General features: G+C 31.6%; 1 protein-coding gene across 1 annotated transcript in view; it reads left to right on the plus strand.

The window, feature by feature from the left end:
- Positions 1-1972: 1972 nt before the first annotated feature.
- LOC130900553 (neurogenic protein big brain) overlaps positions 1973-16147 on the plus strand; it is a 42153-nt gene continuing 27978 nt past the window's right edge. The window contains exons 1-2 of the mRNA XM_057811252.1: positions 1973-2477; positions 5696-5822. Coding sequence (XP_057667235.1) covers positions 2156-2477; positions 5696-5822 — 449 coding nt within the window. The 5' untranslated portion in view covers positions 1973-2155. The remainder of the gene's footprint in view (positions 2478-5695; positions 5823-16147) is intronic.

Genomic DNA, 16147 nt, shown 5'->3' on the forward strand with positions numbered 1-16147 from the left:
TGAAATTTATGAAATACGGGGCGACTATTAGGATCAAGGATGAGGAAGAGGTAATCCAATAATCATAGTTCAATTAACTACTTAGAAACTCATATGTTAAACTAATACAATAATGTTAAATGCGCACTAAGGCCGCAGTAAAACTTTGAATTGAATACAAAGAGCATCATAGCTTGGTTAGAGTCGACTAGACATCGTTCAAGATGCGTTCGCTGCAATGCTGGGTGGACGATTATTATTGGAGAGGATTAGGGTAATTGCGTGTCGTTAGAAAATTAAGACAATTTGGAATTTCCAAAAAAAGGCAACTTGGAATTCCCTAGATCAGGCGTCGGCCAGCCAGGTGGCGTAGAAATATTATTTTATTGATTTTATTTTATATATTTTATTATTTTATTTTATATATATATTATACGGGAAAACGGTCGAAGGATGAAAAATGTGTACCTGTATTATGTATTTTCAAATATGTCGGAAAAAGTGTATATGGTATGGTCGCCACAAAAATAAGATTTTAAATTGTTTATTATTGAAATATTTCTCATTTTTACGTTTTTTATGTTCAATATTTTAGATTACTAAAAATTTTGATAACATATCTAAAACTATCTAATTTCATATTAACTTAAATAATTTGATAACTAGTTAGTCCTCGTAGGTACATATGGTAAGAAAAGGAGCTCTACATTTTGATGTTAAGGATCTGCTTTATTTGTTGATTGATTTGAGATATGATTTTAGGTCTCTTCTGTTTTAAAATTAGTTTTTATTATCTAATAATTCTTGAAAGATTGATACTTCAGTCTTTATCAAAATATTATTATTACAGAGTAAATATTGGTACCTATATTCGATTTGCAATCGAAATATCAATTTGTCAAAGGAACAAGTGCTTTCTATGATCTAATATGTTTTAAAAGTCGGTTTAAGTGAACAAAAAACTCTTGAATGGTTACAACGTGCATTTGGTGGTGACAGTTCTTCACAAGCAACTGCGTTTTGTTGGTAGATATAGCCAATTTAAGAGATGAGAAATATCGCTTGGTGATGAGGTACGTGTTGGTAAGCCCTCTTCTACAGTTAGTGTTGGAAACATTGAGAGGTCCAAGCAATTCAGGAAACAGTGAATTCAATTATAATATGATCACCTTTATGTGAAAAAAAATGTTACTCGTTGGGTGCCACATACGCTTAACTATTCCCAAAGGCAGATTCAGAATCGTGCGGGAAGCTTTAAAAATGTGAAATAATGGTGGACATCGTATTTTTTCTGAAACAGAAACAGAAACGTATAAAGAATATTCTTTATACAATGATCATATATACCATGTAAGAGTTTTCTTTCGTATTACAGGATTAGATACAGCAATCAACTGGGCTTGAAAATCAATGTACCTACCGTTGTAGAAAACTGGTACTTAACAAAACGTTTAGCATTAATTAATTAAGTCAATAAAAATTAGCGAGTTAGTGATACATTACGATGATGCATCCTCACACAGTGCACTGTAAACAGTTGAATTTTTACATGAAACTAATGTAAAAATCTTTCAACGTCCACCTTATTTGCATTATTAGACCATGTATGATTTCTGGAGATAGATGAAATAATTGTTCAATTATTTGAGAATAATCTAGACTGTATAAAATCAATTTCCTAATAATATTGGTAGTTTTCTTGTATCTAAAAATGTATAAACCGCCTATGTAATAATGTTAAGAATTGAATGTTTAGTTTATACTTTCAATTTTCTTTCGGGTAGTATTGGCAGGCAGTAATCACCACTTTATATAAATTTCAATGGAACCATAAATAATTTCAATTGATAATAGAAATGTTGGAAATATGGAAATTGAAAAAAACCTATTTAAAATTAAATATATGTACCGTTAACGTAATATCAAACACGGCATTTTTCGAAAGGGATGCACTTCGTCGCTTCTGTGTTTCCACGCAGAATGTGGTTGGATAGTCGAGCGAATAGTGGGAGAAGCGCCACATGAGATTCTTTTTAAATGTTTATGTCTGTTGATTCACTACGTCGGTGTCCTTTAGAAAGTTAGGGCTCTGGTTTATCAAAGAATGAACAGTTGAGTCGCTGATTATATTATAACTTTTTTATTAAACACCCGCATTTAATAATTTTTCGTAACAATGGATGAACAAAGTTTGCAAAGTGATCAAAACATCGAGTATCATTTAGTGACAATGTTTGAAAAGTTGGAAAATCTTAGAAATGGTACAGTGAAAGCTACAAAAATTTCCAAATTGCCAGTTAAAGTAGAAATCCGAACTCTAGAATTTTGGCGGGCCGTGATATCTGAGTGTTTATCTTCATTTATTTATGTTTTTGTCGTTTGCGGGGCTGCTGCAGGGTCCGGTGTCGGAGCTCCTATTTCATCTGTCCTATTAGCTACGGCTTTATCAGCAGGATTTGCAATGACTTCACTTACACAGTGTTTTGGGCACATTTCAGGTAATTTTTTTATTTATATGTAGAAATAAAATAACGATTTTTTCGGTTAATAGGTTATCTTAATTCTTATAAGAAACTTCCATTTCATAGTAGATATTTTTTGTGAAAAAGAGGCGATTTGCTTTCTTCATAATTTTTCATTGAATATATTCATGTTTGAAATAGATCTTCAGTTAGTTATGATAAAACAATGTTTATTAGCGAAGAATGTACCACCCGAAAATATTTGTTGATTATTCGCTTCTTTTTTTACTCCTCTTCCTTCCCCATCTTTTTCAGCTGGATCTTTATTCAACATAATTTACATTTGTGATAATAGCAATATTTTTTCCATTAATTTTTTAAATTTAAATTAAGTGTTTGAGGTAGTATATATATATATATATATATATATATATATATATATATATATATATATATATATATATATATAATATACTTTCAAATATTTTATATGATTTTTACAACCTTTTAGTGTTAGTAACACTGAACGATAGACTGACCTTAAAGTTTTCTGTTCTAGATACTTTTTTTATTTTTTAATAGGTAAAATCATTTTCTTTGTGTACAGTAACAATTATTTACTACTATCTTTTATGTAATTGAAATTTTATGAAGTAAATTATACAATTTTTATAGATTTCAATTGATACTTGTAGGTTTGAAACGAGAGAAGTATTTACAAATAACAATTAAAATAAAAATTAGTAAAATAACTAAGTATACATGGATGAACATCTCTTACAGAGTGGAAAATGAATAAAAACAAAGTGATTTAAATAACTAATATATGTATATTATATCGCCAGTAAATGAAACATTGCTCGGCAAACGTAGGATGGAGATTTCTAGCATATAAACCGATTTATATTTTAAATTGAAACAATAAACATACAAACTCAAACTATAAATGACTTTCATTATTTGCGAAACAAGTATAATGTGCAACATCTGCTTTCACACACAAACGCCAATATCAGTTTATGAGCTTTAATTGATATAAATTGACTGTTCGAAATGCCTACATGTAATTAAAATATAATAAGAGAAAAATCGCTTTAAAACAAAAGCACAATGAAAATCATCAAAACACAAATGGTGATTATCCCTTAAAAAAGTGAATAAATGTCTTCACTTACATAACACATTATTTCGTTTTAAATAATTTAATATAAAACATTTTAGGTAGCAAAGGGCAGACAATTTTCAAAAAATCTTCTATTTTTAACCTTTGATCAGAATTCAGATCCTATAACACCACCATTTATTGAACACATCAAATATTCCTCTCCGTTCAGAAAAAGAAATACACTCATATTATTTGGAAATAAAACACAAATATCTGAAATCTCACTCGACAGATTTAGGAATTCATTTAAAAATTGAACGAACTTGTGGTAGGAATTTAGAAATTGACTTGAAAATAGAGAATTAGTTGCCTGGGAACTAATCTTTACTACCCCTAAGAAAATAGAATCTTATTGCACAAGGCCATAATAAGACAAATGTTGACATATTGGGTTAAGTAAATGAAGCCTGTCAAACACAAATAATACGAGGTGACACCGTGCCCTCCAATCAGTCGTTGCACGACGACCAGAACCATTCAATTTTCCTGTTTCGCTTCTTTTGCACTAAATAGACAACAATCAATTATTAAATTATGAACTATTTTTATTTTTATTCGTAAACATACATACATACAAACATGGAATTTTATTAAAGAAAAATTCAATATACAAATATCTCTTTGATTTTAAGATAAAAGGAAAGTTCAATTTACTACAGGTATTCTTAGAAAACTACCTGTGAAACAGTTTTCTATGAATTTGTTAGTAATTTTGGATGCATTGTAAAAAAGATTTTATAACCCAGGTTTTTGACTATGTATAAAATTTAACGACTTTCAATATCAATTTTGAGGAAATAGATCGTGAAAGTATGTAGTTGTACTGTTTCTCCGTGTAGAATGAATTACATGGGATTTGGATAAGATCATCTATACATCAATGATATTATTATATGTACACTCCTTTTTGAACTGAATAGAGTATGGAGATACAAGTATTTAAAAAGGTAAATTGGAAAAATTTCAAGTAAAGGTGACAAACGAGAAATCCGAGGCGAAAACATTAAGAAATAGTTATATCGCCCACGCTGTATAACATTTACGCAACGAGATGCGTGAGAATCAAGAGCATAACAAAAATTATTCCAAAACGTTGCAAATGAAATCGACGGTTGGTGTAAAACATGAAAAATGAGGTTAACATTAACAAAAGCAAACCTTCGTCTACAAGAAAAGAACGAGCCACCGACACGAATATAAAATAAAAGTAAATGACAAAGAAATCCAGTGGACAATGGGCAAATAAGGCCAAATATCTAGAGGTAACATTGGACCAATGACTCAATTTCAAAGAATATGGACAAAGTGAAAAAAGCGAGCGCAAGAATTGGCGGGATGATCGGTAGGAATTGAAGATAGACTCAAAACTTAGGTTCTACAAAACATCACAAGAACACAACAAAAAGGGTTTTACTTAAACGTAAGTTGCGAAGAACTATATGGTGAAACGGTACCGGAAAAAAAATTAAGGCAAAAGCTATTGAGGAGCTTAAAACACATCCAAATTTTGAACTTGAGGAGCTCACAAACTACTACAGCAAAGAAAACTATAGGAAACATAAGAGACCGAAGAAACAACTTGATCTATAGGTTATTTAGATTAGTTTGAAATTACAGAAACGGAAAAGATACAAAAACAAAAAATCAAAACAAAAAAAAAAGATTCTAGGACTCCAAACAACTCACAAAAACGAGAAAATCTCCTAGAATCTTTCATAGAAGTATGTAGAGAGGAAGTCGATGAGTTCCTGTCGGAATGGGGTGTGGTAAAATGTTCTATTTTGCATCCACATGTGGAAATTCTTCAGGAGTGGATGCTTAATGGGACTGTCGAACGGTTTTGATATCGAAGTTTATATTTTGATATTGAAATTGGAGGAGAGAGAAGAATTGATTGCGTTTGCCAATGTTTTTATTTAATTTCAGTTTGTTATACCTTGCAGGCTTTTAGAAAAAAGCCTGTATAGTGTGGGTGATCGCAAACTATTTATACGTTATTTGTCCAATCAATGCTTCTAGTATGCAAAGTAAAATCATGTTTATTTTTTTAAGCTCGTATTTTATAATATAACAAATTATTTTGTTGCAGGTGCCCATATAAATCCTGCTGTTTCTATAGCAATGGGTGTGATTAAAAGGATATCGATTTTACGAGCAGTTTTGTTTATTATTGCTCAGTGCGGAGGAGGAATTGCTGGAGCTGCTTTCTTATATGGGTAAGTGAACATTTTCAATGTTATTTGAATTGGTAACGCATATTTAACATATAGAAGAGTAATTCTAATTTCTCATGGATACATAATTTATAACGACGACAGTTACCAAAAATTCAATTGGGCGTAATTATCCCATTGGTACTGCCCAAAAATAATAAATTCTCCGTTTCATCAAACGTTCCACGATGGTTTCTCTAAATATAAACTGGAAGTGATATTATGGAGTTTGCATATTGCATATAGATAATAAGCGAGATCGAAACAGAAAAAAATATCGGTGTTTTGGTACAGTATCGGCGCATATAGCCGCGATAATGTTGGACAAATAATAAATTATGTTCTACTATATCTAATGAAAGTTAGTTTTATTTTGTTCCGATGTAAAAAATATGCACAGAATCGAATGGAAGTACATCATCACAAAATAGTCCAGGGAATTTTTGAAAACCACATAATTTTTTTTAATGTGTGGTTTTTGAACACCCATTTTTTAATAATCTAAATCGGAGATGATGGAATTTTCTTGACATTGTCTATCAACAAACCGCATATTGAGATTGTTAACATTCATGAAGCATTAAAAATATATTTAAATGTAATCCAGGTGAATTTTTCCGTATATATTCCACAATATATGCCGCAGAAACAGTAATAAAGTCTAAACAACTTCATCCGAGAAAAGTGCTTCCAATAAAGCAAATGCTTTGAACTGGAAACAGTACTTTCCATTAAAAAACCTACCTAAGTTTATAAGAAATCAACAGAATCACACTCAGGATTAAAATGTTTTGAAAATAAAGACATTTATAATATCGTCATTAGAAATATTTCAATCAAAGTCATTCCATTTTTTATTGAGTAAACTACGTGTTAAAACCGGTTTACAAACTACAAGTTATTGAACGTTTTTGTCGAAAATACAAACTGTACCTAAATTTTGTTCAATGTGCACACACTACGTGTTTTCCACTTTTTACAAGAAAGCGAACTGGAGGTGAGCTAGTCGTTAATTGAGGCTAGATGTTTACATGTTTAGTTTAGTCCTATCAATTCTCGCAAAACGTTGGTCCTCCAATCTGATTTTGGATCTCATTTCGATTCAACACAACGCTGGTGTCATCATTGAATAGGATTTGTCATGTCCTACAAGACGTAGCGTGTAAACTGGCCTTTGTTACACGTTAATTTTTCTGTTGTTCTGATTACATATTGGTACTTTTTAGTTAGTTTGTAACAAATAAAATGGAAAAGAGTTAGGGTCAGCATCATCATTTCTAATGGAATGTTTTTTATACCGATAACCAACTCACAATCATTAGTATTTTTGTATTTAGGTTAGTTCTTCTTGCAGTACCTACCTATAGTCTATTGTTTTGATTGAAAGAAAGTTTAGTTAGTGGATTATTCGCCTCATAAGATAGATGCGACTTTTCTGTATAAGAATAAACTCTCGATGAAATGATGGTCAAAATGGATGTAAACGGCGAATGAATAAAATTAAAACTGGCCCGGGTTACCTCACCTTCCATAACGATGCAGAGGATAGCCGCGATCCTTGCAGCAGAAAAAAACTATTGTTTCAAAAGATTATAGCATTTATTATTTATGATTTATTCCATTTTATAGATGCGTTGCAACATTACATTTGTAAAATTTTAATTTAAAACTGATGAATTTTTGTTTTTAATAACGCACTCCGACCTCATAAGTTCCGCCGATATTCATAGTGTAAAAACTTTTTGTCATCAACTTTCATCTCAACGTTGAAATATTGATATGAAAATTGGAACGTTCATAAAAAACGTGGCAAATTATCGTTAATTTGTGCAAAACTACATGGAAGCGGACAAATGTCCGAAGCATAATTTAACAAAAGATTCTAAACATTTTTTTCTACCTGTGAGACTTGAGACTACCTGAGTTTAAATGTAGAGGAAGATGAAAATAATGAACAGCAGCCCAGCTGTCGTTTTATACAAGGTCGTGCTCTACAAGAAATATTAACGGGGTCAGAAACCTCACAAATCTTTGATCAACATGGTATCAAAAAAATGGTTTTTGTTTATATTTGCGAACGTTATCTTACATGAAAAGAAAAACATATTAGATAAATATTTAAAGATGATACTAAACACGTGCAAATTGAAATATCCGTCTTTCAACGTTTTTAAAAACAGAGGTAGGTACATAATTTTAACAATCTTGCGATTTTGATTATTTATATATTAAATGTATATTTTGATTTGTGGGTTTGATAATGTTATTCTTGAAAAAAGCGGCGTTTATCGTGAACCCTGAAGTTATTTTTCTTCTTCTATTTCAAATGTACTTAAGAATTTTAGTTGACAGTTTCCCACACTTAATTTCTGAATACCCAGTACTAATCAGTAATTAAGTATTTGTTATGAAGAACTAATATGCTGTATTGTAATAAGAATCGTTCAGTTAATACATACTTCTTTTTTTCTTTCTTAACTTTTCGTAAACCGAAAAAAGTGGCGGAGCAGGAATAAATGTTTTAACGAAGAATATTGAATTTGAAAAAAAAAAGGTATAACAGTCGAGATGTACATTAATACACAATTTGAAGTATATACGCGTGACAGCTATCCATTAAAGTTGGATAGGATTAAATGTAAACTCTATAATCGTTGTATAATCAAAACGTATTATCTTTAGGGTACCAGAACGAATATTCTGATTCAATAACCCGAGAAGCAGTCATGAGATCAAACATAAGAATCGACCCCGGGAGAGAAAACTTGTGTAGACCTTCATTTTGGTATTTTGAAAGTTTCATTCAAAATTCTATACAACTTTTGTCTGAAACATTGTTTATTCATTTAACTGTTTTGGGGATAGAGCGCAAAGATGCGCAGCATAATGCAAAATCGTATAACCAGCTATTGAATAATCAAAACATTATATAGGACTGCTGTGATAAAAGGAGAAGATATTAATTTGCTCGTTTTTTCATATACTCAAGCACATTAAGTATTAGTGAAACAGTTTGTAGGGAAATGTTCACATTACATTAAACTTGAGTACGCGTTTTATTAAATTTCCAAAATCTGATACAACAATATTGATAATTGTGACTACACTCAATTCTCTCTGAAGTTATCAAAGGTTAATAAACCTGTGCAGTTATCTATCAAATCTATGACCAACAACTATGATGGTTCAACAAATCAACCGTGTATTTTATGAATGATTTAGAACTACAGGATTGATATCAAATTTTGAAGTATAAATTCTTGGAACCCACAATATTAGTTGCTTTTGAACTATTTCTCACAACATTTTGCAACTGTAAGACTGGTGATGGTTCACGCTGTAGATATAGGAAATTGGTGTTGCATTATTCATCGGATTATGCTCAGTGTTTTGAACCCGAAACCCTTGAAGATCTGGAGACTAATATTCTTAACGATAAAAATAATAATAATGAACTGGAGTGAGTGGAAGTCGTTACAGAAGAAAAGAAACTTCACGCTCATGGTTTCTTTTTATCAAATTTTTTTTATAGAAATCAATTCGATTAATCATATAGAACTTTATTCTTGGACATAATTGGAATACTCCCACTAGTTCTTTAATACGTTATTTAACAGGTTATTGATGAAATATCTATTTGTTTAACGAATTGATAACAAATGCAAGTTACTGAAAACTATATAGTTTTCAAGATTCACAGATGTTACATATAAGGAGATTTACGGTTGACATTCTGCTGTAAATAGCTAATCTTGTTCTACGGTCTGTCTCCATATTAAAAACAGTTCGATTTGAAAAAATATATTTCAGACAAAAATGGTTGAGAATTTTGTTATATTTGACTTCGAAAACGCGGACGTGAACAATTGGCATTGACAGTTTTGAGTCAATGCCAAAATGACGGTCTTTACGAGCTTATTATCTTTCCCACCTAGATGAAACTTCTAATATGTTTGCACTAAAGAGGCAAGATGTTAATTAGCCGAGAACCTTAGTTCGATTTGGGAAACTCCTTACAGGCCGCATTTCTTTGAAAACTATATCGATACATCCAGATATTCGTATCAATTCTATTAACAATGTGCAAAATTTGGATTAAAGCCTCACATCTTGTGAAATACAAATTATCTTTAGAGTACGCCACTGATTTTAAAACCAAGATCGTCATGCTGTCAAACGCAAGATGTGTTTAAATAGAATACATTCTCGCAAACATCTAGGGGGTAGATCCCTACGATACGTTGGACTAGATGTTTGTGCCTTAAATTAACACACCTGTTGGATAACAACTGTTTAGATTTAATGTCAATATTCTACTATGTAATGAGTATCACTATTGACAGATTGGAGGCGGTATCGTTCTAACAGGTTTCAAATTTAATCAAGCTTTCCTTAAAGAAATTATAGAGTAGCCCGTTGACTGAAGTAGGAGCGCACCTCAGTATTTCAGAACTATAAAATCAACTTTTGAATTTATTAAAACTCATTATCATTACCTCTATGATTATTTACAATATTAATATTCTTTTTAAGGAAATCATTGAATCAAGGACACTAGTAATAATATTAATTAGGGATAAATAATACAAAAGAAATAGTTTTTGACACCAATGAATATGGAGAAGATTCCAGATGTCTTCTGCATCTGATTTGACTGACATTAGCTGTTGATTCATCTTATGTATCTCTTCAGTGCCTTTATGTCAGATGACAATGTTTGTGTCGATAGAAAACTACAATTTTTCAACTTTTATTAACAAGATACCTAATGTAATAAAGAATATTTCTTGAATTCAACATTTAACTGTGAATAACTTTTGACTAGCACTTTAAAAAGATAAAATAAAATAATGATGAACTATTGAATTATCTTCGCAAGTTGCAAGTGTACAACCTTTTGTTAGAGTTGACGACACCTGCTTTATTATTAGTGAGGATTTATTTACAAGTACGAGTAGGAATTAAAATCTTGGTTTATTTTTTTTAATGAACCGCAGACTGAAATAACTGCATGACACGTTTAGTTAACACGCTATTTTATTACTATGTAAGCGAAATATCCACTTGCAACGATCCACTTCTTAGCAATAAACCGTGTAAGTTCGAGCACAAAAGAAAAAAATACAAATCTGCAGAAGAAATTTATATAATGGTCACATAATTCATGATAAAATCAGCCAATAGAAATTGAAAAATTATAATTACTGCATGTCTATATTACTGCATATATATATATATATATATATATATATATATATATATATATATATATATATTTACAGTAGGTACTACAGACCGTTAAAGCCTATGACTTATTTCTCTTTTCTCATCGGTCTTCAACTAATTTCTCAATTTTTCTCCACGGGTTGCGATTTTGTACTTTTGCGCTTCAATTTGGTTCTACCTCTCCTGTAAAAATGTATCTAATCATTTTCTCTTTGGTCTCCCCCTCCTTCTTGTATCTCCTTCCCCTTCTTCAATGACCCTTTTCGCAAATCTTTAGTATGCCCAAACTATTTTACTCTTTGGGCTTTTATGTATTTTGTTATTGATGGATATTTATACAAATCCTTCAGTTCTTCGTTAATTCTTCTTCTCCATAGTCCTTCACTTTTTTACTCTCCCAAAAATTTTCCTCAACGCCTTCCTTTCCCATATTCATGGGCTTTGTTGTTGTTCATGTTTCACTTCTGCGTGTAACTATTGGTCGTATTATTGTTCGGTATATTCTAATTTTGGCTCCTCTAGATAGATTTCTTCTTCTTTGATTTCATCAGTTTACTTAATGATCCCACGACTTCCTTTCCTTTACCTATTCTCTTATCTATTTCTGTGCGCTCTTCATTTTTATTTGATAGTGTTGCTCCTGGTATTCGAATTTACAAATTTTACTATATACTCCTTTCTATTAATCCCATTTTATCTTAACAGCATATACTTTGTTTTCTCTCGGTTTATTCTTAATTTATAATTTTGCAGTCGCCTCTTCTAGTTTACATAATGCACTTTCCATTTCGTTTTTTGTTCTGGTTATTAAAGCTAAATCGTCTGCATGATTTGCTGTTTATGGTGGTAAATGAGCACTGTTGTTTGTATCCTGCTATCTCGTAATATTGTTTCCAACACCAGATTAAAAGCCGCTGTCGATATTGTATCTACTTGTTTTAATCCCTTTCCAACCCTAAATTTCTCTGATGCAATTCCATCAGTCGTTACTGTGTGAATTATCTAATGTCAAAGGCAGCATACATTTTATTTCTATCTATTGTGTCATAAGCCTGCTTAAAATTTATAAACATAATATGAAGGCCTAGATTTCGCCTATAGTTTTTATCCATAATCGTCTTAATGGTAAATATCTGATCCATTATTCCTCTTCCTTAATTGAAACCTCCTTGGTATTCTCCGACTAATCTTTCTTGGTACTTGTTGAGTCTGTTTCTCACGACTTCAACCAAAACTTAGTACACCACACCAACAAGAAGTGACACAGCTTTATAATTTTCCCTTCTTCAATATTGGATATTGGATTGGATAATTCCTCTCTCTCAGGCATTTTTTCTTCATTCCAAATTTTCTGTATTATTCTTTATATCTTCCTCACCGTATTTAATAATTTCTGCTGAGATCCCTTTCTCTCCTGCACTCTTATGGTTATTAGGTTATTAAAGATCCCTATCAGTTCAAAGATGTCTCTATCATCTGATTCTCCCTCGAGATCCTCATTTTCTATTTCTTCTCGTATATCTTCTTCCTGTTCCGGTTTTTCTTCTTGTCCTTCTTTAATACTCTTTCAAAGTTACAACATATAGATTAGAGATTATACGCTTGATGACGTGGTTTAATCCCTTCGATTTTTCGCTAGAACTAGCAATGTTTGTTGGTAACCATCTATTGAAAACGTCTTACAATCGTACAGATTCGTTCAAACGAAGATTAATGCCTCTGATCACGCTCAAAACATATGAAGCCGTTTGGAAGCGGTATTAAGCATTCCTCGAAGAAAGAAAATATGAGTTTCTCGAATAGACTTCAAATGCATACTTGGAAGTTATGCATAAAGACTGGGATTTCATTATGAAACGAAATAAATTACAAGATGGATATTTTGAAAACGATTTAGTACATTTTCGCAAAGAATTTTTAAGATTTGGATCGGAAAATAGAGCCATTTAAAGACATAGTTACAATCGCTTCCACAGAAAAGAAAATCTAGTTCTTCATCAGAGAGATTGTTGAAATCTATGATGAAAACTCAACGGGTGGCTTCCAAGAAAAGTTTTACTAAATATTGTTCAAAAACTGCACAAGAAATACTATCAACTTTAACCTTATTATAATTATATAATATATATAATATATAATAATAAATCAATAATTTTCACCGAATTTTCTTTAAAATAAGAGTTTTGAGGGTTTCTGAGTTAGATGTAGTTTGTGAGGATTTTGTTATTGTTTGCACAAAGCTATCCATAAACTCAAATAAAAATCAAACGAACTTAATAAATCACGTTAATAAATAAATAATAAATAGAAAACTCACTAGATGTGTTAAGATATTTTCCAATTTCACCGTAAATCAGCCAGATGTTTACGTTCAATTCACTTAATATAAATACTTATAATGACTGTTAAACACGTTTTTAGTTACTGCCATGGATCTATTTATGCTCGAACCGTTCAACAACCTGTACAAAGCACATTATTAGAAAAAGATTACTATACTTTGATACATTCAACTGTACATTTATTTTCGTATAGCTAATTTTAACAAAATGTTTCGAAATTGTAGGAAGTTTTTCTGACAGCTACCTTTTTTCTGCAGACATCTACGATTTTTTAATTAGTCTCACCACTGTAAATATTATTAGGAATTTAATTCTATTTTGATGGAAATGTGGCGAAAGAGTAGTTGTGGCTGAATACACGAATTAAACATGAAACACATATTGTTTGGACTTGTTTTCACTACATATTCAAACTAAAAATATTCATTTCGCTATCTGGTATTTGTAAAATTACTTTTTTTTTTCTTTTCTATTTACCTTTATCTTATAAGGAACTGAGAGGTTATATATCTATTAATATTATTGTCACACACAACAAGTATCCCTTCCAAAATGCATTCCTCAAAGTATAGGAAAAACTTCCTAGCATCCTCTTCTTTTTTGATCACTCATCTTTCTACTTCCATGGGTTTAATTGAATTATCGGTTTATCATCCTATTCTTTTTAGGATAGTACACTTCAATTCTTTATCTTTCTGTTAAATACTGAAATGGTACCTTTTTTATCTTGCCATTCTTCTTCATATCTTGATTACTGTTCGTCGTTCAGCTTTATGTCCTAATGTTGAAGGATCTATCAATATATTATAAATACATACAGCACGATGGGATTGGAGATGGTCTTGATGAGGTGGAGTAGCGGAAAAGTGGTGTCAAGTTGCCTTACACTTTTATATATAAATAAAATCGATATTTCTATGAATTCGGATTTTTTTCCACCCACCTAAAGATAAATTTTGTTTATATGAGCCAACTTATTTGCTTAACATCCTAGCGCAGAGATATATTAGAATGCACGTTTTTTTCATTATTTTTGTCCTTTCAAAATTTTTAAACCTAGAAAACAGTAAGGGTATGGTTATTAATTAATGATAATATTTATATATATGATTCCGTACTATAATACTTGATTGAAACAAATAAGAAAACATCGATACTTAGACTTTGCCTTCGATCACCTCGTAGAGATGAGGGCGACCCGAAGTAAAAGAATGTTTATCGCAGCAGCTGAAAAGAGCAGGTGGTACCGAAAGTCCATCTTGGCTTTCGAGTTAGCAGATGGTAAGAGTATACATCACTCAACAAACAATCCAAGTGTCTCAACTAAAGGATCCGGATGTTTTTTTAGTTGAAAAATCCGGTCCCCTAAAATATCAATTTCAATATATTTAATAACAAATTAACAATAAGTATTTCAGTAAAAATTTATACTGTCGTAGAAAAATTTTTTTTGCAATTTATGTTAATGCTAAGCTCCCATACATTCAAAAACAAGTAAAAAAGTCCTCGCACTCTCGGCGCAAGAGACTGTATCTCATCTTTGGCCGTTAGTAAGCAGTAAATGTTAAAAAAAACGTTAATTTATAAAACGAAGTTTCCATGAAAAATAAAACAAGAAAAACATCAATAATTTCATTTATTTAATAATTTTGTCCTCATCATTTCTTGAAAATACTCATATTAATTGGTTTTTAAAATGAAAAATGACATGAATTGACCGCCATTGAACGTCTATTGTTTTTTGATATTGGTCGATGTCTTATGATGTCTATTCACGATTGATGTCGGTTCACGTCAATTCATTTGAGGTCATTTGGCCATTGAGATCACATTTCGGTTAATTTCATCAATTTTTACTGGTTTAAAAATCTCTTCAGGTGTCTATTTTTTGCTACTTGATGAAACTGTCTACTAATGTAATATGTCGTCAGTTCCCTCCTGTCGCATCTTCTGGCGGTTTCGTCCATGATCTCTTCTCTCTTGGTAGATACGCTGAGTTCTGATGTGCTGAGAAGCGTTTACTGCTTATCTCAGGTTGATGTTTCTTACCTTCATTTTTTCGTCCACTAGGAAATCCACGTTAAACTGGATATCAGTTCTCGGTTCAGGTATTTCACCTCTCATCTACCCTATATTAGTTTCTTTCTAATAAACACTGGAATCTTCTTGTTACTTCTGTTGATTGAGTGCTTCTGGTGGCGATTGCAGTGTCGTCCGCGTAGAGAGCCGTCATGATGTTATACTACTATGCCATTAATGAGAATGGAACGATACACGCTTCAACAACGCATTGAAATTATTAAAATTCACTATAAAAATGGTGAAAGTTTGGCAGAGACGGTTCGTAAAACTAATACATTTTTGGGTCGACGTGAAGCACCTTCTCGGACCGCAATACAGAAATTAGTGGAAAAATTTGAGCTGTTGGGACAAGTTAGTGATGTGAAGAATAAAACCCGTGCAGGTCGCTCAAGTGCAACTGAGAATATTGCTGCTGTAGCCCAAAGTGTTAGCCATTCCACAAACATCATTACACCGTATTTTGCATAAAGACTTGGGTCTTAAGTCCTATGAAGTTCAGTTAACACAATAACTCAAGCCGGCCGATCATCAACAACGTCGTGTCTTTGCTGATTAGGTCCTTGAAATACATGAAAATGATCCGGGATTTCATCGAAAAATCATCTTAACTGATGAGGCCCATTTCCACCTTGGTGGTTACGTCAATAAACAAAATTGTCGAATCTGAGGCTCGGAAAA

The sequence above is a fragment of the Diorhabda carinulata genome, chromosome 1, assembly GCF_026250575.1.
Source record: "Diorhabda carinulata isolate Delta chromosome 1, icDioCari1.1, whole genome shotgun sequence".
In the NCBI taxonomy this organism is placed as follows: Eukaryota; Metazoa; Arthropoda; class Insecta; order Coleoptera; family Chrysomelidae; genus Diorhabda; species Diorhabda carinulata.